The sequence below is a fragment of the Tenrec ecaudatus genome, chromosome 14, assembly GCF_050624435.1.
Source record: "Tenrec ecaudatus isolate mTenEca1 chromosome 14, mTenEca1.hap1, whole genome shotgun sequence".
NCBI lineage: Eukaryota > Metazoa > Chordata > Mammalia > Afrosoricida > Tenrecidae > Tenrec > Tenrec ecaudatus.
Genome location: NC_134543.1, coordinates 37,114,756 through 37,138,007, shown reverse-complemented (window position 1 = coordinate 37,138,007; position 23,252 = coordinate 37,114,756). Strand labels below are relative to the sequence as shown.

Below are 23,252 nucleotides of genomic sequence, written 5' to 3'. Positions count from 1 at the left end.
CTGTGGAAGATAATAAAGAAGAAATGGAAATAAAAGAACCTTGGGCTATCCGAAAGAATCTCCAGACTTGAAAAAGAAGCTCACAGAACTCCTAGCAGTGGCAAGTATTTTCCGTTAAAGACGGCCTTTTCAGTGGGCAAATTGAGCAGCAGACTTGGGCCCCAGTGAACACCTACTTAAATGAACAGGGAGATCCACCTGCGAACATCACCAGAACGCAGCACAGCCACGGAGACGGAGGCCGAGACACGAGAACGAGAACACGAGGTTTTAAAAGTAGAGAGAGAATGAGAGAGAGGTTCCTAGTTAATGGCTAAAAAGTTTCCAAACTTGGAAGGTAGGTGTAGGAAGCCTCAGACCGAGGAGACGGAATGAGGCTAAGCAGGAGAAGCAAACACAGAATCCATGCCTGGCGCATGCACGCAGAGCTGGGCCACAGTTTGCCCGCCTCACTTACGGGTGAAAGAATTTAAGGTAGCCGGAGCTTTCTTCCCCTGTAAATGTTTACCCTGGGGGCATGTCTACTCTGTCCTATAGGGTTACCATGACTCAGAATCAACTCAGCGGCATTGAGTTTGGTTTTTTGGTTTAAACCAGACAGACTCGATGTTTATTTTTTCGAAGGTAATGTTCCAGACCTAAGCAGTCAACCCCATAGGGTGGTACCCTCTGCATCTCTGAAGATGGTGCACTCTGATCTCATTTCACCCCATTCCTATTAAGCTCGTGACACAAAGGTGGCAGACATTCCTTCTACTTCTATACATTGGCCAAATCATAATCCCAGGGCTATGCACACCTTCAAGAAAGATTGAGAAATGTCGTCTTTATTCTGGGTAACCATATGTATGCTCAGTTAATAGTTGGGGGTCCTATTTATATGAGAGATGAAAGAATCAATACTAGGGAATAACTAGACATCTGTAAGACTGGGGTAATAGGATTGATGACAAGTAAAAACAGAGTATGTAACTTTCAAAATCAGTACAGGGAAAGAAGTGGGGTCTATTAAGTCCAGGCTGGCAGGGGTGGGGAGGTGGGGCAGTGGAGCACAGGAAAAAAAATAAATAGAAAATACAATAGCATAAATAATAATATGTCCGCTACCGAACTGGTACCCACTCACCCAGGTGAGCCATCTCAGCGGAGTGCCTAGACCCAGAGCTCCTCTGGCCAGCCCTCGCCCCCCTTCTCCCTCCACCCCTCCGCAGTGCAGCTTGCAAGGGCGGGCTGGGGCTGGCAGGGAGAGGTGGCACCACTCACTCACTGAGAGCCATTGTGCAGGGAAAGGAAAGCCTGACACGTCCTAGGGGCCCTCTCGGCCTGGGGTCACACACTGCTGGTTGGCTGCCAAGGCTTGGAAGAATTTCGGACCTATCCTTCCTCCTCCCACTATGTGCAACTGCCTCATACCTCCCTCCTGCAGAACTGCCATTCTAGACGTGGAATCTCTGCCGCTGTGCTGGTTAGGTGCCACTGAGTTGATTTCCATTCGCAGAGACCACATGTGTCGGAGTGGAAGTGCCCTGTGGTTGCCTTGGCCGCAACGTCTCTGGAAGCAGGCCTCCAGGTCTTTGCTCCAGTAGAGCAACTGGGGAGATTTGAACTGCGAATCTTTTGGCTATCGCAGCAGCCTGGCAATGAACTATTGCACCACGAGAACTCCTACAAGTGGAGTACTCTGTGCTTACCAAAAAAAAAAAAAATCAGAGCAAACATCAAGCCTACCACATAACCCCTCGTTTAAGAACAAGGAGCTAGTTGAAGGATGAGGAGAAGAGGCTGTCTGATCCTTACTTTTGCTGTCACGCCTCTCAAGATCTGTGAGCTGTTGGTGTGGACCCCAGATTGCCAGGATCGCCCCATTCCAGAGTCAGTTGGCCCCTGTGCACACTGTCCGTTCTATAAAGCAGTCTGAGGGAGTGGCCAGTGACTTGGAATCTACAGCTTGCTCTGCTCGGTGGGGGGGGGCATTTCCCTCTACTCTTCCATGGCCTACTTACTGGAGAAGTTATAATACTAAGCAGGTCAATCAAAGGATTGATACTCTGCTGAGAGGCAGTATGAATGGATATTTTAATGTGATTGATTCATAGACTTTTCCCATTCTTGTTTAAACCTATATCTCAGTTCCCCCATCTGAAAAGTGGGGGTATAATATCTATCTACAAAAGAGCTTTATAGGAATTGTGATGAATAGATAGCATTAACATTAGAACTAACTCATTTTAAATGTTCTTATGTGCATACTTCCTGTCTGATTGCACAAGGGATCTGAGTGGAATTCCAAAGGAAGGAAGAATGTAATAAAGCATCCCTCTTTATTTAGCTCAAAGTAGCCAATTGAAGTGGTATTTTCCTAAGTCCTATTCTAATCCAATAGAATACACTTCCCCTTTTCCAGAATCCCTTACCAGTTTTGACAATAAAGATTTTGAAATAATTGTTTCAAATTCATATACCAAAACCTTAGAGTCCAGGGCCTGTTTTTTTTTTTTTTTAATGTATAAATGGTTCAGTTCAGCTCACTTAAACAAAAGAACAATGACTAGCACTCCTTCCCCCTCAGACCAGGGATTCTACAAAAGCGGCAATTCCGCATAGGCACTAGCTTCCCAGCGTGAGGATAAAACATAAAAAGGCCCGGAAAACATATCCTTAAGTGACTCACACTTTGTGAGAAGGCCAGGCCCGCCAGGAGACTACAGGGGCTGTCAGGACTAGTTGGAAATGCGTGGAAGTCTGCATGGAATCATCAGAGGATATGTCTTTGCGGCTCTCTGTGCTGAGAGATCTGGTTGCTTTGGAAGTAGAAGTCTTCTAGAAGTTTCATTCACTGTGCACCCCTCTCTTGCAGGTATGTGTGTACATGTAGAGAGAGATTTTGATCTCTTCCTAACCTCCAATTCTTTGTTATTATGATTTATTGTTATAAGACATTATATATACTAAATTTATTTATAAATATACTATATAATACTAAATGTTTTAATACATTATATCATGAATAGCAGCTCTTCCTCTAAGCCCGGAGCCCCGGTGCCTGTTGGGCTGCTAAAGACAGCAGTTGAAAACCACCAGCTGCTCCACAAAGAGAAAGATGGGGCTTTCTCCTCCTGAAAAAGTTTCAGTCTTAACAATAATAACTTATAATGTATCAAGGGGCCAAGAGGGTGGGAGCAGGGAGGAAGGGAAAAAAGAGGAGCTGATACCAAGGGCTCAAATAGGAAGTAAATGTTTAGAAAGCGATGACACCATATGTACAAAAATGCTTAATATAATTGGTGTATGGAACATTACAAGAGCCCCCAATAAAATGATAAAAAATAAGTTTCAGTCTTGGAAACTCACAGAGAACATGGTACCCAGCCCTACAGGGTTTCCATGAGTCAGCATCAACTCCATTGCAGTGAGTTTGGGGTTTTTTTTCTTGGTTTGTTTCCCCCCCCCCCCCCAGCTTTCCACCATAACCCAAAGAAACTATTAGTCTAGTCACTATCTCTCTAAATTGACTTATCTTGAGTTTCACATAAAGAAAATAATTCAAGTTTTTTTTAAAGCCAGTAGCTTAAACAGAATAAAACACAGAAGAACCTCAGTCCAAAATATAGCAGAATGTAATAAAAGCTAGAACAAGTTGAAAATGGCCAAAAAGGAAGAAACCAATGGTAGGATGTTACATTTTACCTTCTCCTTGTCTGCAGTAATCCACTTTCTGATGCACTCGGTGTGGTGAGTGGACTCAGCCAATTCGATGGAGACTAAGTCCACGTAACTGGATTTGGAGCTCACACTGACTCCCACAGCCACCTGCAACTGAGTGCTCAGAATGTAAGCGCTGATCGTCCCCCCTTCTGATCTGGACTTTATCGCTAATAATCCCTTGCTCGTGCTGGTTGGTGTGTTTCTTCTGCGCAGACTTAGATGACACTCATTTAGATGGCTGCTGGTTTTAAGACAAGCCTCTCAGACACCAGGCACTATCTGACGTCTTCCATCTCTTCAGTGATCGCTTCGTGAGGGCAACTGTCCCAGATTTGGGCTTACAACTAAGTGTGAGTTCAAAACTCATTCACGTACCTGCAGTTTATATCTATTCCTGGTCCACTTTAGAGACAGCATGATGATTTTATTGGGGACTATTGTAAATAATCTCCATGGGGCATATGGTAATTTTATTGATAGTATCATTAATTTAGGGAGGGAGGGGAAAAATGAGGAGCTGATACCAAGGGCTTAAGTAGAAAGCAAATGTTTTGAGAATGATGATGGCAACAAATGTACAAATGTGCTTGACACGATGGATGGATGGATGGATGGAGTGTGGTAAGAGTTGTACGAGCCCCCAATAAAATGATTTTAAAAAAGAAATGTTTAAAATTCAGAAATGTTATTAGAGAAAAAATGAATTCTAAGTGGATGTATTAAAATAAATGTGTCCAAAATAGTATCATTATTTAGCCAATTATATAAAATTTTAAATACTATTGAGAAAATGAAAGTATACATATATAAGACAGCTTTTTAGACAAAAAATACATGGATTGTTGACTTGTAGAAATTAAAAAGTTATGTCTGTGTAGATAAGATAGGTGGGCTAAACAATCCAGAGGAGAAAACAATGGGACTGATGGTTGGGGGAGGGGAGGCGGGAAGAAGGGCGATGTCAACCAACCCAGGGACAAGGGAATAAGAAGTGATCGAAAATCAATGGCAAGGACGGTCTAGGAGGCCTGGTAGGGCATGGTCAAGGGCAACGTAACCAAGAGGAATTACTGAAACCCGAATGAAGGATGAACATGATAGTGGGACAAGAGGAAAGTAAAAGGAAATTAAAAAAAATAAGTAAAATGAAATAGAGGAAAGAACTAGGAGGCAAAGGACATTTATAGAGGTCTAAATATAGGTACGTATATATGTAAATATGTTTATATATAGTGATAAGAAAATAGATCTTTATGTTAAGCATTAACGTAGCAGACGGACATTGGGCCTCTACTCAAGTACTCCTTCAATGCAAGAACACTTTGCTCTAATAGCCTGGCATTCTGTGATACTCGGCTTCCTGAAAAGATCACTGAAGCCAAAATGGGTGCATAAGCAAATGTGGTGAAGAAAGCTGATGATATCTGGCTATCAAAAGATATAACGTCTAGGGTCTTAAAGGCTTGAAGGTAAACAAGCAGCCATCTAGCTCAGAAGCAACAAAGCCCACATGGAAGAAGCACACCAGCCTGTGTGATCATGAGGTGTCGACGGGATCAGGTATCAGGCATCAAAGACTGAGAACAAACAATGATATTGTGAATGTGGGGGAGTGCAGAGTAGAGTCTCAAAGCCCATCTGTAGACAGTTGGACAGCCCCTCACAGAAGGGCCACAAGAAAGAGACGAGCCAGTCAGCGTGCAGTATGGCACTGATGAAACATGCAACTTTCCTCTAGTTCTTCAATGCTTCCTCATGAAATAAAATGAAAATAGAAAAAAATTGTTATGAAGAAAACAGCGCTTAGGGGAGGTCAAGGCAATCCCGTACACACAATTCCCTGGTTACATTGTCTTTCAGAGCATCGTGGGCCACAAAAAATTACCCCGGGGCCGCATGCGGCCCGCTGGCGGTCAGAGTGTCACCCTTGGTCTACAGCGTGAGGCCTGGGTCACTAATGGCTGGATAGGACCTTGGTGAAAAGCGCCTGATTGGCGCCATAATACAGGGCGTATTCTCCCGTGCCGGGTCTGAAGGAGGAGGCGGTCCCGCCCAGTGTAGGATTGTGCAAGAACCTGCCCTCTGAAGCAGTCTAGAACAGTCCAGTGCTCCTGTGGCCAGAACTCAGGTTCTGACCCCAAAGGAGACAGCTTTGTTTTTATTTTGGCGTTCACCTAGTATTTTCTAGAGTGTTGTCCTTGGGCTACCTGTGTCCAAATCACCTGGGGTTTTCTTTTCAAATTCATATCTGGGTCCTGGCTTTAGACTTACTAAGTTAAACCTCTGTGTCAGGGCCCTGGGAATGCCCACATCTGGTTCGGATGCCTTGAACCTTGGTCATGGCCTTTACCCCTGAGCCCCATTCAGCGTCCCCCTGGTGGACGCCGTGGCCTCTGCGATACAACGGCGGTCTGGAACTGTGGGTATGTGGCGCCCACAGGCGAGACTTAGTACGCTTTATGCCCCCTCTCTTCTTCAGTCAGAAACTAGCATATCCACATTTGGTCTGCTGCCTGCTCCCCCATAAAATTAGTTCGAGTCCATTATTTTTATTACAGCAGAGTTAAAAACAATAATAGCTCAGCTTGACCCTCTACCAAGCATGATGTCTTTCTCAGATGCTTACGGGCAATCTAGATCAAGGGAACTTGAAGAAATGTATATGCAGAGGAGGCCCGTTCCTGAAAGAATAGGCCTAATGTGGCCAGGTCTTCTGAGTTTTTGTTATTGGACAGATCAATCTGTCTTCAGTTATTTCTTATGGGAAAGATTGATTCGGAACTCAACTTCATCACAGCTTGACGCCCCGTCCAGAACGGATTAGCGTGCGGACCGGGGCTCTACTGTGTGGGGGAGCACTCTCACGGCAGCCCTGGATTCTGCCTTACCCTCTTGTGAGGGAGGAAATGGGCACAAGTGAAAGTTCTCCCGGGCAGTGGTTCTCACCCTTCCTCAGGCCGCGACCCTTTCACACAGCTCCTCATGTGGTGGTGACCCCCAACCATCAAATTATTTTCGTTGCTACTTCATGCTACTGTTATGACTCATAATGTAAATTTCTGCTATGCAGGATGTACTTTCATCGTTACAAATTGAACATAATGAAAAAATAGTGATTAATCACAAAACCAGGATGTAATTATATAGTGTGAAATGTTTATTTCTAATTACAAATAAATGAAAATTTTGTCATGTAGTATGGTACTCACACGTGGGTGTGTCTGCATGGGCGCAGCCCCAGCGGGAGAGACCATAGGAAATATGTGAAAGGGTTGGTTGTCCGATCCCCCCAAAGGGGTCGCAACCCACAGCTTGAGAACTGCTGCTCTAAGGTCACCCTGTGATCGCCAGTGGTGGAAGGCAATGGTACGACTGTGAACGCCTGCTGTCTACGGGGACGATTGAGACCCATAACGCCGTGGCCATTAGCTCAGGCCAGTGCCCAGCATGGGTGCAGGAGAGTCCAGGCTACCAGGATTGTTGCCCAAAAATCCAACAGAAAATTCCACCAACCTACTGGAGTCCGGCCTGACTCACACTGACCTCTGAGTAGAACTCCCCACCGGGTTTCCAAGATGATAGAGCTGTACAGAGCTGACTGCTGCGTCTCTCTCGTGTGCAGCAGCTGGTGGGCAGCTAGCAGACCTCGTTTGCTCTCTGACCACGGTGGCACCCGGGCTTCTTTGCCGGAGGCCAAGGAGCTGTTAGTTCACAGCATGTCTGCTGTGTAGTGAGGAGCTCTGGACATGCGGGTGAAATTCCAGGTACATGCCAAATACATTTCATCGGGTGGCTGCGGAAAGGTTGAGGGCAGCTGATGAGTCCTGGGTGTGAGTCACAGCTGGTGAAAGAAGATCCCCCTGTCTGTCTCCTGAACCTGATACCTCCTTTGCCGGCATGTCACCCAGACTCAGAGTCTCGTCTAAAAGGACGGCTGAGGACATGGGTCTAGGTAGCCCTCCAAGAATGAAGGAGACCCCAAATGAGAGCATTCACCCATTGCCAGAGCTTTTCCGAGCTCCTGTGAGAAGTTCCGCATGTTCACAAGGTTTCCAGGGTGCACAGTTCGTCTCCCAGAAGAAAGCTCCAGCCGAAACATGAATGCAAAATGCTTTTGAGTGTCAGGTGCCCTTGCCAGAAAGGTCAGAATGATTGGGTGGGTCGCAGGACCCCATGGCAGCCCCGGGCAGGGAGGAAACCTCCGGCTGCACAAAGGGCTTCGCCACAGCTTCTGTCTCAGCAAGGGCACCCCTGAACGGGACGGTACTAAAAGTTTGAGAGGGGAAATGCTTCTTGTGACGAGGAAAAAAGATCGAAGAACTGGTGCCTTCGAATTGTGGTGTCAGCAAAGAAGACTGACTACCTGGGACCATCATAAGGACAAACAAATCAGTCTTTTGAGGAAATACAAGAATGCTTCTTAAAAATGGGCAGGCCGCAGTTCATTCCGTTGAGAAAACAGCACTAGAAAAGAGTATCGTGGCTGGGAAAGTGGAAGATGGATGAAGAGAGGGGGCTTTGATGAGATGGATTGAAAAAGCCAATTCAAACATAGCAACATCCATAGTACCGGTGCGGGCGGGACCAGGCCACCTTGCGTTCTGTTACACAGAAAGTCAGTACAAATCCAAACTGACTTGACGGCAACTCACAATAGCAAACACTAATGTCAGGGTGAACCACTGTCCCTCTCACCCGAAATGGAAATGACCAGTGGGAGGCAGGACAGAACTACTTTTCACTCTGGACTCTACTTTGGCTTCTCCATCTGCAAAACAGGAGAGCAAATTTCCCATCAGGTGAAGTTCTAAAACATCAGCTGTTCATTGCAGAAGGTCAGGAGTAGGAATGGCCATTTCTTAGGGGAAGCTTATGCCTCTCCTCGGCTGCAGAGCGGATAAGAGCTCGAAATAGGCCATCTGAAGGGCAATTTGGGAGACTTGTCAAGACCCCAGGGCCTTTCCATGTAATACTGCAGTACATTAAATATTTCTAAAATAAAACGCTTTGGGTCGCTGCAGTTGTTTGAGTGCTTCTAATGCAGACAAAGAAACCACCTCTGTGGTGACGGGAATTTGGTAAACAGTGGTGGGTGATGGATGGCTGTAGTCGCTATCACTGAATCGTGCACCTGAAATAGGTTGAACTGGCAAATATGTGTCACTTTAAAGAAAAGAGGACCAAGGACGCCAACTCTGGTTAGCCTAAGCAAACGGGATTGGTTAGAAGGATCCTGGGGCAGCTCACCCAGCTGAAGGAACTGCAGCTCCCACTACCTGGGGACAGGCTCCTGTAATGCTTTGGTCTCGGGAACCCTAAGGAGCAATTTTACTCCGGGGTCACTATGAGTCCTAATCAACTTGATGCCTTGTGTGAGTGGGGTGCCTTCTCTGGTACAGCCCCTTCCTTCCCAGCGCTGGTCTCTCCAGTCCATAGTTTAGATTCCTGGGGAGAGAAAAGCTAGTTGACCAGGCAGGCAGGCAGGTGTCGGATGGAGAAGAGTCATACAGTTATCCAGTAACCTGGTTGTTGGACAACCACTATATATTAACCCCTTGCCCCACCAAAGGAGAAAGATGAAACTTTGAACTCCTGTAAAGGGTTTTGGTCTTGGAAACCCCCGGGGGCAGTTCTACCCTGCCCTATAGGGTCACTATGAGTCGGCATCAACTGGGTGGCAGTGAGTTTTTCCCACCACCCCCCCATCTAGGGGAATTCTTTTGCCGGGACAGCCACCCCATAACCATCTCACTGGTTCATGCTGTTTTCTCCCTCTTTGCCGAATAGCAACTGTTTGAAGGTGGAGACTCCTCTCGGACAGGCCTGAGGCTCTAGCTCTGCTTAATGACAGAGTCTGCTGGGATCCGCTCACCCCTCAGGCTGGAGTGAGGAGTCGGATCAAGATTAGTAAATTCTGAGGAGGAGGAGGGAGGAGGCGCAAGCATCGTGGGAGCCCCTGAGGGCCTTTGTGTCGTGTGGGCGGTCAAGTTGAGTTCTATTTACCTGGGTGCTCAATTGAATGCAATCCCAACTCTCCTTTGCAGGGAGCCTGCCCTGCAAGCATCTGGGCCTGCTTTGGCCAGAAGAGTCTGCCCCAAGGAAAAGGGGGCCATTGGTTCTGGAAAAGGAACCCCTCCTCCTGTGAAACCCCCGTCACTGTTCAGCACCAGGCAGGGGCACCCTCCCTCTCGTTCTTGAGTCGGGGACAGTTCATTTGTGGAGTTGATGTGACAGTGGGTAAGAGGACAGATTGCTCAGCTGACTGGTGAATATCAAGTCAAGGGGCTGGGGAAGGTCAAGCTGCCAAGGAAAAGGCAAAGCCTGCCGAGGGCTGGTCTGGAGCTGACAAGATGAGCCCCAAAGGCGCCCTGAGCCCATTCAGCTTCACAGAAGACCCAGGCTCCATGTTACACCTCTCGTATACTTGTAGGAGTCAGTCTTATTATGTCAGAAGCCCTGGTGGTATAGCGGGGTATACAATGGGCTGCCAACCTCACGGTCAGCAGTTCCAACGCACCAGCTGCTCTGCCAGAGAAAGATGACGCTTTCTACTCCTGTAAAGATTTACAGTCTTAGAAACCATAGGGGCAGTTGTGATCTTCACTGTGGGGTCGATGTAAGTCAGAATCAGCTCATTGGCAGTGGATTTGTTTTAGGGTCTCTAACAAACGCCACAGTGGGTGGCTTTAAGGAAGATACTTTTCCTCACAGTTCTAGGGGCTGAAGGGCCACATCAAGGTCTTGGCCAGAGCCATTCCTTCTTTTTTGGTAGCTCCAAGCATTCTTCTATTCCTTGGTCATCTTTACATGGTATCTATCTTTCTCTACAAGTATGTCTCTTAATATAAATCAGAAATTTAGGATCCATCGTACATAAGTATGACTTCATCTTGTTGATTGTCTGCATTACATTAGATTGGAGTGGGAGATGTTACACTGAATAGAAGGTTATATTATTACATTACATCTATAAGTATAGGGGTTAGGAATCCAACTTTGAGACAACACGTTCAATGTGTCCCTGGTGGGAAGTGGAGAGATGTCATGAAACTCTTTACCTTGGTGCTTGGCCAACTTGAAAGGGGCAGTTTGAACTGCTCTAGCTGCTGGTGGTGTCAGGTGTCTTTGATCGGTTCCAACTCATACCAACACTGTGCACAGAGGACGACCGCTGCCCTGTCCCGTGCTTTCCTACCATTGTTATGTTTGAGCCCATTGTTGCAGCCACCGTGTTGCCAGTCATCTCCTTGAAGGTCTTCCTCGTTTTTGCTCCCTTCTACTTTACCAAGCATGATGTCCTTTTCCTGGTAACTGCCCAAAGTACGGGAGACAAAGTCTCGCTGTCCTTGCTTCTAAGGAGCACTTTAGCTGTATTTGCTCAAGACATATTCGTTTGTTCTTCTGGCAGTTCTTCTAGTACTTTCTGAACGTTCCTTTGGTACTTTCAATATTCTTCACCAAGACCCGTAATTCAAATGCGTTCATTCCTCTTCCTTATGCATTGTCTAACTCCCACACGCATATGAAGCAACTGAAAATACCATGCAGGGCTGGGGCCAAGCACACCTCAGTCCTCAGAGTGAGCCTTGCTCTTCAAGCCTTCGATCTTTTCTTACTTCCCTTCTTAATATAATGAGCTTTGCTTTCTTCATGTATGATCCTCCACACACATTTTATTCGGAGCTCTACGGATGTTGTAACAATCCATAGTTCAATTAGATCAAGTATGATTGTACAATTGTTGTCACGATCATTTTCAAAACATTTTCTTTCTTCTTACACTCTTTAACGTTAACTCCCTTTTATCCCTGCCTTCCCCCACCTTGCCCCCCAAGAACCTTGCTCTTATATTAAATATGACTGTTATTCCTCCCCCTCTTCCCCCCGTATTTTATACCACCCAGTGTACCTGTTCACCCGCCATTCTGTCACTCATTTCTCTTGAGTGGGGTCATCGTTGCTGTCAGGCCCCCCTCCCTCTCTTTCTGTACCTCAGGGAATCAGAGGTTCTCTCATGTGGATTCCATGCATCGAATGATCTTAATTATACACATGAACATACACAGGTCTAACAGGATTAATGAGGTAAAACTAAGACCATAATAATAGGGGAGGAAACATTAAAGACCTAGAGGATAGTTATGCGTTTGAACAGTGCCCTACTGCACCCTGGATACATCATCCCTTCCACGTGGCCCATCTGGGAGGGGCTGTCCCAATATCTTACAGGTGCTTTTAGGTTCTCCATTTTGTCTATGCTCCTTCACATCAATTTGGATGCTTGTTTTTGAACTTCTGATATCTGATCCCGTTGACACCTCGTGACCGCCCAGACTGGTGTGCTTCTTCCATGTGGGCTTTGTTGCTTCCCTGCTAGATCGCTGCTTGTTCACCTTCAAGCCTTTAAGACCCAGACGCTGTATCTTCTGATAGCCAGGCACCATGTATGATGCCATCCCACGGCTCATCAGGTCTTCTGTCACTAGTGTTCAGTGCATCAAGTCTGTTCTTGAGGTGATCTGGGAATTCAGAGGGGATAGACTCAAGGTCATATTTTGGCACTCATGGACTTGTTTACGTTTTCTTCAATTCAACGTGAACTTACGTGTGAACAATAGATGTCTGTTCCACAGTCAGCCCCTGACCTGACTTTGGCTGCTAACACTGAGTTTCTCTAGCATCTGTTCCCACAGATGTAGCCACTTTTATTCCTGTGTATTCCATCTGATGAGGTCCATGTGACCAGTTTCCATTTGCATTGTTGGAAAAGGGTGTTTATAATAAAGAAGTCATTGATCTTGCAAAATTCTATCATGCAAACTCCACCATTGATTCTATCACTTAAGGACATACTTTCCAACTCTGTTCCTTCCACTTCGTTTCCAACTTTTACATTCCAAATGCCATAATTACTCAAGCATCTTGATGACCTATTTGGTTGATTTCAGACTGAAGGGGTGGGTAGGATGCTTAAATTTCTTCTTCACTAGTTTTGGTGGTTGGTGCATAAAGTTGAGTAATTAGGTGTATTAATTCGATGTACTTGCAGGTAGAACCGTTATCCTGTCATTGACAGCATTATACTTTAAGATAGATCTTGAAATGTTCTTTTTGAATATGAATGCAAAGCCATTTTTCTTGAATGTGTCATTCCCAGGATAGTAAACCATATGATTGTCTGAGTCAAAATGACCCATAATGTCCATTTCAGTTCATTCATGCCTAGGATATTGATTTTTATGCACTCCAACATTTCTCTCTCTTTTTTTGATGACTTCCAATTTTCCTAGATTCATATTTCATACATTCCGTATTCTGATGACTAATGGATGCTTATAGCTATTTCTTCTCGTTTTGAGTTGGGCCCCATCTGCGAATAACGCTCCTGAAAGCCGTACTCCATGCACATCATTCTGGTCGACTTTCTTTTGAGAAGGCAGCTCTTCCTCAGTCGTATTTTATGTGCCTTCCAACCTGAAGACTCATCTCCGGCACTTCCTCTGCCAGTGTTAAACTGCTATTCAGAAGGCGTACAGTGGCTAATCCCCCGGAGTGGACAGCCTAGTCCTTCTTCTTAGTTTGTGTTTAGTCTGGAAGCTCTGCTGAAACCTGTTCACTTGACTGATCCACCAGTGTTTGAAATGCAGGTGGAATAGCGCCCCCCTGACAAACAAGCGGGGGTGGGGTGGGGGGTGGGGGTGGGGGTCTGCATGCAGTGTCAGCAAAAGTTCCCGTGAGTTGTTCTAATGCCATGTTCACAGAGAAACATCAGGCCTCTCTCTCTCCTCTTCCTCTCTGGTTGAATAGATGCAAGAGCTGGAGCAGAGGCTGTTGGAGGCAGAGCAGAGAGCAGACAATGCAGAGACCCAGGTAATGGGGAGAGAGGATTGGTGGGGGTATGTGGAGGGAGGTTATTTTTGCCCTTTCCTGGGCCTTTCCATTAGACACGCCTGGAAACAAGGCATCATATTTACCTTCTGAAAACATACGTTCCATGGAATTCTCTATGGGAATGAAGTAATCTTTGGGTAAGGGTCAATGCGGTACTTGGATAAACATATTAGTTAAAATAGGCTATGCTATGCTGAGGTAACACATGAACCCTGAAATATCAGTGGTTTATCACATTAAGTTCTTACTCATGGTACAAATCCACTGAGGGCTAGCCAGGGACTCTATCCCACAGAGTCATTCAGGGAGTCAGGTACAAATCCACTGAGGGCTAGGCAGGGACTCTATCCCACAGTCATTAAGGGAGTCAGGCTCAGGAGGCTTCACGGGACCATCCGTAACACTCAGCCTCCTTGGTTGCCATGACAGAAGGAGAGAGCTGTGCACCAGCGCTCAAAACCTGTTGGCTAAAGCAAATACATGGCCCCGCCTAACTTCAAGAGCATCTAGAAATCTGGGGAGCCAGTATACTTTCAGAAAACAAGAAATTCCTCACTCGGAGGTTGCAAGAGCCGCCCCTGGCTATTTATCCTGCCTAGCTAATTCCTACTGGGACCCCAGGGTTAAGCTGCCTGAGACCCAACCATTTTTATGTTTTGTTTTGTTAGAGTATCCACATAAGTGTCTTCTCTATCGATGTCTTTTTAACCCAGGTAAAGGCATAATAAATAGTCATTTAACTCCTTGACCTTAACTGCCCTCTGTGTGAAGGCTCTGCCTGGGAATCAAACTGGGACATCAGAAGGCCTTCCTGTCCCTTCCTAGTAGCCTGTTCACACAACAAAGCCCCAGTGCTGTGAACATTTGGTACTTTTTAGGTGAGCGTGATGGAAGAGAAGGTAAAACTGTCCAACCTGAAGAACGTAGACTCAGCAGGCAGCCTGCATCGGAAATACCAAGAATTGCTGAAAGCCTTGCAGGGCAAAGATGAGCTCATCCGCCAGCTGGAGGCCCAGCTGGAAAAACAGGTAAGGGCTAATGGACAGCACAGGACCAACCCCTCTCCAGCAACTGCACCAGTTGGCCGGCCAGCTTCTGGTGGGGGACGCACTCACTCACTCGTGAGACTGTTCTAGGAGGTACAGATGCAATTATTACAGGGGCTTCCTCGCTATCTGTTTAGAAGCCAAGCACGAGACACAGTAAGACAAGGACTTTGGAGTCAGGAGCACTTGCTGCTTTTGTGACTGTCGGCAAGTTACTTAAATCACCGATCCCCATTTATGCACCTACAAAACGGGTTAGAATACATTGTAGGCTGCCAGTTACCACAGTAAAGGTTTTGACTGACAACTGAAAAGCTGACAGTTCAAGTCAGGTCCTCCCAGAGGCCTCTCACGAAAGGCCTGGAGCATTTCACCTTTGTAACACTTGGAATTGCCCTGAGTCAGAGTGGAGGGGAAGGCAACAGGTTTGTTGGGTTTGGGTTTGGTCTATTATGAGAATTAACTTAGGTTATCTGTAATACGATCAGAGCAGTACAGAAGCGGACAGTCAGACTTGGTCAGCTGGTTGGTCAAAGTCTCTCAGTGACTTGCGTCACCAGAGACCCAAGTTGCCACTGCCTCTGAGAAGTAGGGCCTCCTCTCCTGAGGACACCGAGGCCCAGGATTGCCAGCGATGGTTTGTATCTTTGCACCCTTGTCTTTATGAGGTATGGCATCTGCCTTCTCCCATCTCTGCTTGCTGGCCTGCTTGTTCAATCTCTTAGATCTCAAAATAGAGTAACTTAAGACATGCCCTACATGGATATGGTCTCACTCACATAGCAAAGAAAACCCATTCCCAAGTGGAACTGTAGCCACAGGCATACCTAAAAACAAACCCCCTGTCATCGAGTGGATTTGAACTCATACGCGACTCTACATAGTGTTTCTAAGACAGTTTTACCCTCAGAGAAGCTGGTGGGTTTTGAACCACTGACTTTGAGGTCAGCAGTCCAGTGCTTACCCATTAGCACTACCAGGGCTCTTTAACTACAGGTATAGGGGTCAGGATGTGCAACACATATTTGGGGGTGGGGCAAAGTTCAGGCCATGACACCATCCTGTTTCTGCCCCATCCCTCTGCTTTGGGCCATGCTTCCTCAACTTTCCTCTGGCCCCAGAGCTCTGTCACGCCCCTGGAAGCACTCCATTGTGTGGTCAGGTGACTTTCATTTCCCACATGGGCATCTCTGTAAAGAGCTGGTCCTGACTAATCCTGGTAGCACTTTCCCTCCATCACCAGCAAATCTTGGTCTCGACTGTTCCCCTCTGTGGTCTTTGCTTCTGCACACTCTACAGGGGATGCGTATTCCTGAAAATTGGTGAGGAAATAGAATTTTCATATAAGGGACCTCTAATTAATTTTCCTTTTTCTTTTGAGATAACTTATTTCCTCGTTGGAGTAGCTCATCATTAAAAGTGCAAGTTTCTTGGGGCAAAATGATCGGTGAGCCAAATGACTCCTACGGGGGTTTCTTAGGTCAGACGAGGCCATTTTACATTGGTGATAAATAGATCAAGATTGGACAGAAAGGGAGCTGTTCAGGAGACCTTGTCTAAGTCCCAGCTGTGCCACTACTGAACAGAGGCAAGTCATTTCACCCCTCTGGGCGCCCGTTTCTGGCACTGTGTCACTGACAGAGAGGGCGAATTGGACTCAGCCCAGGAGCGACAGCTTTCTGTGTCAAAGGCAAATAGAGCATACAGGCGGGCTTCAAAAAGGTCTTGTGAAAACGGAATTAAGAGAGAGTGGAAGTTTTCAACAAACTTTTTTTTTTTAAAACTCACTGCCATTGAGTCCATGCTGACTCATGGTGACCCTATAGGGCAGGGTAGAACTGAGACCGTAACTCTTCACAGGAGTAGAAAACCCTGTCTTTCTCCCTTGGAGCAGCTGGTGGTTTCAAACTGCTGGCCTTGCGGTTAGCGGCCCAGCACTAAACCACTCTGCCACCAGGGCTCTTCGATGAATTTTTTGACGCTCCTTCATCTATATGACTTTGAACCACACGGTCTTCTCTATCGCTACTCAATTCTGCCATCGCAATGCAGAAGCAGACGTCGGCATTGCAGAATGAAATGGCCATGGTTTATGTACTTAGTTCCCATGACTCAATGGTTTGTTTACCTTGAAGGTTCTTCCAACTCTGAAATGCTGAGAATCTGAACTGCTCATCTTCCATCTCCCGGCCTCAGACTCCCTTGTTTGAGCACAGGCCCCAGCTCCTGCAGTTACCAGACAAGCGTCTTCTGTGAGCGTGACCAGTGTGCTTGCACTGTCTCCAGGTCTCTGAGCGAGGGCACTGCCACTCCCGCAGAGCTGGCTGGTCGCTTCCGTGTCAGGCACGTGCTGTGTACTCGCTCACTGTGTCCTGAGAGCAGCTCCACGGGAGATGTACTCTCCTCCAGGGTAGACAGGAAGGCACTTGCCCAGAGGAGTTAGGGTTCTCCCCAGATGTCCCAAGCAAACAGGCCTGCGGGGTCGGGTTAAAGTGCCACAGCCTGTCCCAGTTGAGTAAGGAAGATTCCAACTCCTGGCAAACCCATGCGTGTTAGAGTAGGACTGTGCTCCATTGGATTTCCAGTGGCTCATTTTTTTCAACACATTGCCAGGCCTTTCTTCTGAGGTGCCTCTGGGTAGACTGGAACTTTCAACCTTTCAGTTGGCAGCCAAGTGCCTTACCTTCTCAAAGCCCAGACTTTTACTCTATTCTAGACTGCTATTCTTTAGGTCCCAAAATCTCCCGTCTAATTACCCTATATCCTTTTTTGAGTATTTGGGAGAAATATAGAACTTGAAAAAAGAATCCCTACTTGTAACAAAAAATGCAGAGACACCAGAAGTTTGTAAAATGACAAGTAAAGCCTTTCCTTCCCCACCCCTTCATTTCCTCTCTTGACATTGGAAAACTTGTCTCTGTGGAGTGAAGCATAACATTCCGTTACGTGGGTGTACCATGCTTATCTCTAACCAAACCCTTTCTGGGGAACAATGAGGTTATTTCCAGTTTTGAGTTCTTGTTTAGCCTTTGGTTTATCAAGTAATGTTGCAGCCGGCAATTCCCTATCAGCCTATCAGGTAGTTAGGTTAGTGGTATGTACATGTAAAATGTTGGCGGATACTCTCAAATTGTCCTCAAGAAAAAAAAATTGCCGTCATCGAGTTGATTTCCACCCGTGGGTGTCAGCCTGCTTTCATAGGGCTCTACACATCTTCCCAGGACCGAGTTCTCAAAAGCAGATTCTAGGCCTCTCTTTGGGTGGACTTGAACCTCCAACCTTTTAGATCACAGTTGAGCATGTTAACCACTTACCCACCCAGGGACTCTGCCCCTCCAAAAGTCTTTGTCCATTTGTGAAAGGCTTACTTCTTGACCAGTTGGGGTGATAATCTAACTTTTAACTTGTGTTGTTCTGATATAATAAAATGGTGTCTTGCCTTTATCCCCGTTCCTCAAGTTATGATTGAGGGGAAATAGCTCTTGGGGTCTTCCCCCCCCTTTATTTCTGTTGATTTTCTGTTCTTAGCCTCTGCATATGTTTGTTGGGTAGCTCATCTCAAACCAACTTGTATGTTGTTTCGGTTACAGATGCTCGCCCACCCCGTCCCCGCCATTGGTCTTTTGAATTGAAGGGATTCTTTGTTCTTGTTGTTTTGATAATTTAATAATTTACAGTTATGACACAGATTACCCTTTCCTCTCATGAATCATTCGTTCATTTTCAATGAAGGTAAGAATCACGTAGCATAAAGTTAGTCATTGTAAAGTGAGCAGTTCAGTACATTCACACCGTGGGCAACTCCTGCTCTGGGTAGTTCCAGAGCATCCTGATAGAAACCCCGTCTGCGCTGAGCAGCCATTCTCCGTTTGCCTCACCCTCCAGGCCCTGGTAACCATGCGCGTTCTGTCTCAGAGGATTGCCTCTCTAGGCATTTCCTATCAGTGCCTCTCGTGCATGGCATCTTTCACTTCACTTATCATTTTGAACGTCAGCCTTTTCTGCTTTGCTAATGACCCCCAGCATCCGGTCACCTGGGCTTCCCACTCACACGACCCGCTCCTATGGGCGCTTGCTGTCACTAACTGAAGACCCTCTTTCCTACAGAAGCAGATGAGAGCCGAGGAAGCAAAACTCGTTCAAGAAAAGGCTGCGAAGATCAAGGAATGGGTGACTCTTAAGTTAGCAGAGGTGTGTTGAAAACTCCCCTCGGGCATCCTGACCCGGCTGCGCCTTGGGCCACTGCCGTCCTTGGAGCTTTTTCTGCGGGTCTGTCCATGGTGTCCCGACTGACATTCCATTTGTTGATCTGCCCAGCACTCAAGGCAAACACTGGAACGTCCCCTTCCTTTTGTTTCCCATGAGGTCCCCTAGAGCCCCTGTTTAGTTGTGTGCAGTGTTGAAGTTTGAAGAGAAGCAACTAATCTCACTTGTGGAAAGTCCCTGTCAGTCTTCATCTAAAGACCACACACACACACAGTTGTCACCATTCATTGTCTCCACTTTCTCCTCGGCCGCCTGCTCACTTTTGGAGTTCACCACTTGCTATAGCTTTAGGGAGGAAACTCGGGATGGGAAGCTCCAGTGGGAGTCGCAAATGAACAGAGTCCGAACCTCGCTCCGTTGAAATCAAAGGAAGGAGCAGGGAGGCTTAGGAAAGGGAGACCGCATACTTACCTGGCAGGGAAGCTACCAGGATCAAGAAGGTGGCTTTCCCAGGGCCAGCTTACCCATTGCACTCACGATGTGCTGACTCCTGCGATTTCCCCCAAATGTGGGAAACTCCCCTGTAAAAAGAAAGAAAGACCATTTGTCTCTTCTTCCCCTGCTCCTCTGACACAGGTAGTTCATACCTGCACGACGGTGTCTGGCGCTGTTTGCCTCACGATTCCATTTTTGGACACACAGCACAGGTTCCCTGCTAGACTGCTAGTTGTTTGGAGCCAAGGTTTTCCCACAACCGTAACCCGTACTAGAAGGTGCTCAATAAAAGTATTTAAAAGGTAGTGCAAAATTGTAATAAATATAATCATTGTCACTGAACAGTTGGTGTGGAGATTATCAAATGGGGATCTAAGTCGGTTATGTCAACTTTCACCAAAGACTCAATAAAATGTTATGGAGGGTGTGAGGGTGTGGATGAAGAAGATTACAGCCATAGAAATGCTATGGGGGCAATTTTGTTCTGCCCTATGGGGCTGATTTAAGTCAGGATCGTCTAGATAGCAATGGGTTTAGTGACTGTAACTCACAAAGTCCAGTCATTAGAATGTGCTAATTATGAGCATAAATTCTCTATAACTCTTCCAATAGCTAAAGGATGTTTAGAATAAAAATGTGGTGCAGCGAGAGGATGAATCTCATAGATAATCTGTTAAGCAAAGAAGCCAGACTCAGAGAAATCAGTACAAAGGGGCTTCAAAAAATTTGTGGAAAAAAAAATCCCATTATCTTTTTTTAATTCTGTTTTTCCACAAACTCTTTGAAGCTGCCTTGTACACAATGTGCAAAGTTCAGAGCCTGGCACAACCAAACGTGTGTGTGTGAGAGGGGTGTGTGTGTGTGTGTGTGTGTGTGTGTGTGTGTGTGTGTGTGTATAAGGGATCATGCTTAGAAGGCAAAGCCCAGAAAGCAAAGTAACAAGGATCATAAAGCTTGCAAAAGCGGTGCCCTTTAGGGATGAGGGAGGAGCGTGTGACGGGAAAGGGCAAGTCGGAGGCGTACCTGAACTTGAAGATCATGACAATCTCACAGCTGCCCTGCTGAGCAGCACCACCACAAATGAAGACGAAACCAAACTGGGCAATGATTTCCTACACAAGAAATCAGGTGGCATATGTCATTGGACACATCTACTAGAAAATACTTCAGTTAAGCTTTAAAAAGCAGGTGTCATTTTGAGCCTCAAGGGGCTCCAGACCCAAGCCATGGTCTTTGCAACACCTCCGATGCATCGGAAAACTGGACCAGGAAAAAGACAGAAGAATGATAGTTCAAATCGTGGTGTTGGCCAAGAATATTGACTATACCACGGACTGCCAGAAGAACAAATAAATCATAAAAATGCTGTGAGAATGTTCTTTGGCTCACTTACTTTGGATACATCCTCAGAAAAGGCCTGTAGAAAACACAGGGCGCTGCTGACAATAGCGAAACCCTCAGTGAGACAAGTGGGCACAAAACCACACCGGTGACAGTGATGGTGACGCAGGGCGGGACGCTGTTTTGTTCTTAGACACCAGTCGCCATGAGGTGCACAATACCAACTGACAGTGGGGATGGGTGCTGGTAAATGCCTATTTCTTAACCTGTGTAAAGGGCACGTGGAGATCAGTTTTAGAGTCTTTGGGAAAGCTATTTATTGATGTAGTATGCATATTTCGGTATTTGTGTTGTATGTCTCAAAGAAAAAGATTAAAAGTCACTCATAAAGGAAGACATTCCACCCCAACCACCCCAGTGAGCACCGAGGGAGGGAGGTCAGGGTTGGCACCGAATTGGTGACATACAAACTGTTCTCGTTCAGGACTTGGGCTTTTAATCGTGTGTGTGTGTGTGTGTGTGTGTGTGTGTGTGTGTGTGTGTGTGTGAACCTATCGGCTGGGTGCTCTAAAGCATCATTTTTCTTTTTGTCCAGCTTGAGACAGAGAATCAACACCTGAAAGGCTGTAATGAGCATCTGGTGGAACAGGTGGGGATCCTTCAAGACGCCCTGGAAGGTAGGCAGGCGTGTGAACATGTTTTTATTTCGGGGTGTGCAGGTATGCGTTTTGGGGGTCTAGGTGTGTATAATGGGGTGTATGGCTGAATCGAGGGACCCCTGGACTTTTCCTCATGCGTCTACTTTTGCCTCCACCATAGCTCTTCAGATGGCGCCCGTGGACAAGCTGCCGGTGGGTCCCCAGGAAGCCCCAGAGCAGAATGCTGTTACTTCAGGGCCTGGAAGCCAGCTAACGGGTCGAGACAGTCATCCCCAGATGGAGAGTTCCCTGAAGGTGGCTGTGCCTGCACCTTCGCTGGGTGCCCTGCCGAACAAGACCTCTGTTCCTGAAGCTGGAAACCCCTTGGAGGACTCCGATTCCAACTTGGCCCATTCTGGGGAAAGAGCAGAGGCCAAGACTCCGCAGGCACATCTGAGAAGAGAAGACTCTCCCGGCCAGGTGTGGGTGAGGCCTCACTTCCCCAGATGTGGTTCTGCTTCCTGGGATGAAGGCCCACTTAGTGCTCAGGGCAGGATGCTCCCTGGGACAAAGAGCTCTACTAGGGAAGGTGGCCCTGGCAGCAGCCTGACCCTTCCAAAAGCACGGACCCCCAGCATCCTCCGGGACAGCATCCAGCTGGCCAAGCGACACCACAGTCAGCCCCAGGTGAGCCCTGGGCACTTTGACCATGCGGTGAGCATTGAGATCGGGGCCCTCTCAGCCCGCCGCCCAACCAGCCTCCCCAAGGTGAAAACTGAAGCTGAGCTCTGGGAGGAAGTGGAGAAGATGGAGATGGAGGAGCCACCCCCAGCAGGCAAGAAAGAGGGACTTGAGAGCCTGAAGATCCCTGGACCTGACCTGGAGGAGCCAGAGCTGGGGAACAAACCGCCCACTCCCCCCCTGCACCGGTTCCCATCCTGGGTAAGAGGTCCCCTTGGGGCTGGACACGGAGCCTTCCCATGTGCTAAGCCTGCCGGGGAGCTGCCACTCACATGGCTCTGGACACTGGCCTCAAAAGCACACCTAGACATAGGCAGAGCGGGGTTCGAGAGGACAAGCATGGGGACTGGCTTCCTGAGCACTTGCCGTGTGCCACACCCCGAGGGACACAGTCTGGTGGTTAAGAACACTGGTCCCAGAACCAAGCCACTAGGCTTGAATTGGGCACGTTCCTTACCCTCGGTGCCTGGATTTCCCCATCTGTAGTTTGGGTTCAGATAATAGCATCTGCTGTGTGGGTTGTTGTGAAGACTCTGTGCTCAGATTCTATACTCTTACGATAGTGCCTGGTTCGGGACTTGCATGAGGAGGTGGGCGCTACTCAGCCATCTCACCCCCCACAGCGGAAAACCAGTTAACCCACCCAGCTGATTACCAGTAGGTTGGAGGTTCAAGCCTATCCCGAGGCGCCTCAGGAGAAAGGCCGGGTGGTCGGCATCGACAAAGTCAGCCTTTGAAAATCCTAGGGACCGCAATTGTACTCCGAAGCACAAGGGCCCCCCTGAGTCCGAGTCAGCGTGGTGCCATGGTGGCTAACAGCCGCGCTCACGTCCTGCCTGTACATGTGTAGACGTGTCTGTGGGTGTGGGTGTGTGCCTGTAAGCGAGAGAGAGAGAGAGAGAGAGAGAGAGAGAGAGAGAGAGAGAGAGAGAGAGAGAGAGAGAGAGAGAGAGAGAGAATCACTAAGAGGAACCATATAAAATGCCCTGGGTGACACTATTTTGCACATAAGCAGCTAACCCCTGGGGAGTGAGCCATTGAGGGGCTTCGGGCCTTCTCCCAGGCCCTGGATGCTCTCAGCGGGGTCCCAGGGCTCCGGAAGGAGATAAACCACTTGAAGGGGCATTTGTCTAGCGTTAGCATCGTGGTGGTGCAGTGGGTTACCCGCCGGGCTGCTATCCGCAATCCT

At 47.3% G+C, this 23,252-nt stretch overlaps 1 protein-coding gene and 1 pseudogene across 1 annotated transcript in view; both read left to right on the top strand.

Moving 5' to 3' along the window:
• Positions 1–23,252, top strand: part of PLEKHH1 (pleckstrin homology, MyTH4 and FERM domain containing H1) — a 51,043-nt gene that overhangs the window by 3,259 nt on the left and 24,532 nt on the right. The window contains exons 2-6 of the mRNA XM_075531052.1: positions 13,513–13,575; positions 14,475–14,624; positions 18,750–18,833; positions 21,280–21,361; positions 21,504–22,264. Coding sequence (XP_075387167.1) covers positions 13,513–13,575; positions 14,475–14,624; positions 18,750–18,833; positions 21,280–21,361; positions 21,504–22,264 — 1,140 coding nt within the window. The remainder of the gene's footprint in view (positions 1–13,512; positions 13,576–14,474; positions 14,625–18,749; positions 18,834–21,279; positions 21,362–21,503; positions 22,265–23,252) is intronic.
• LOC142426924 (U1 spliceosomal RNA) lies at positions 19,312–19,465 on the top strand (annotated as a pseudogene).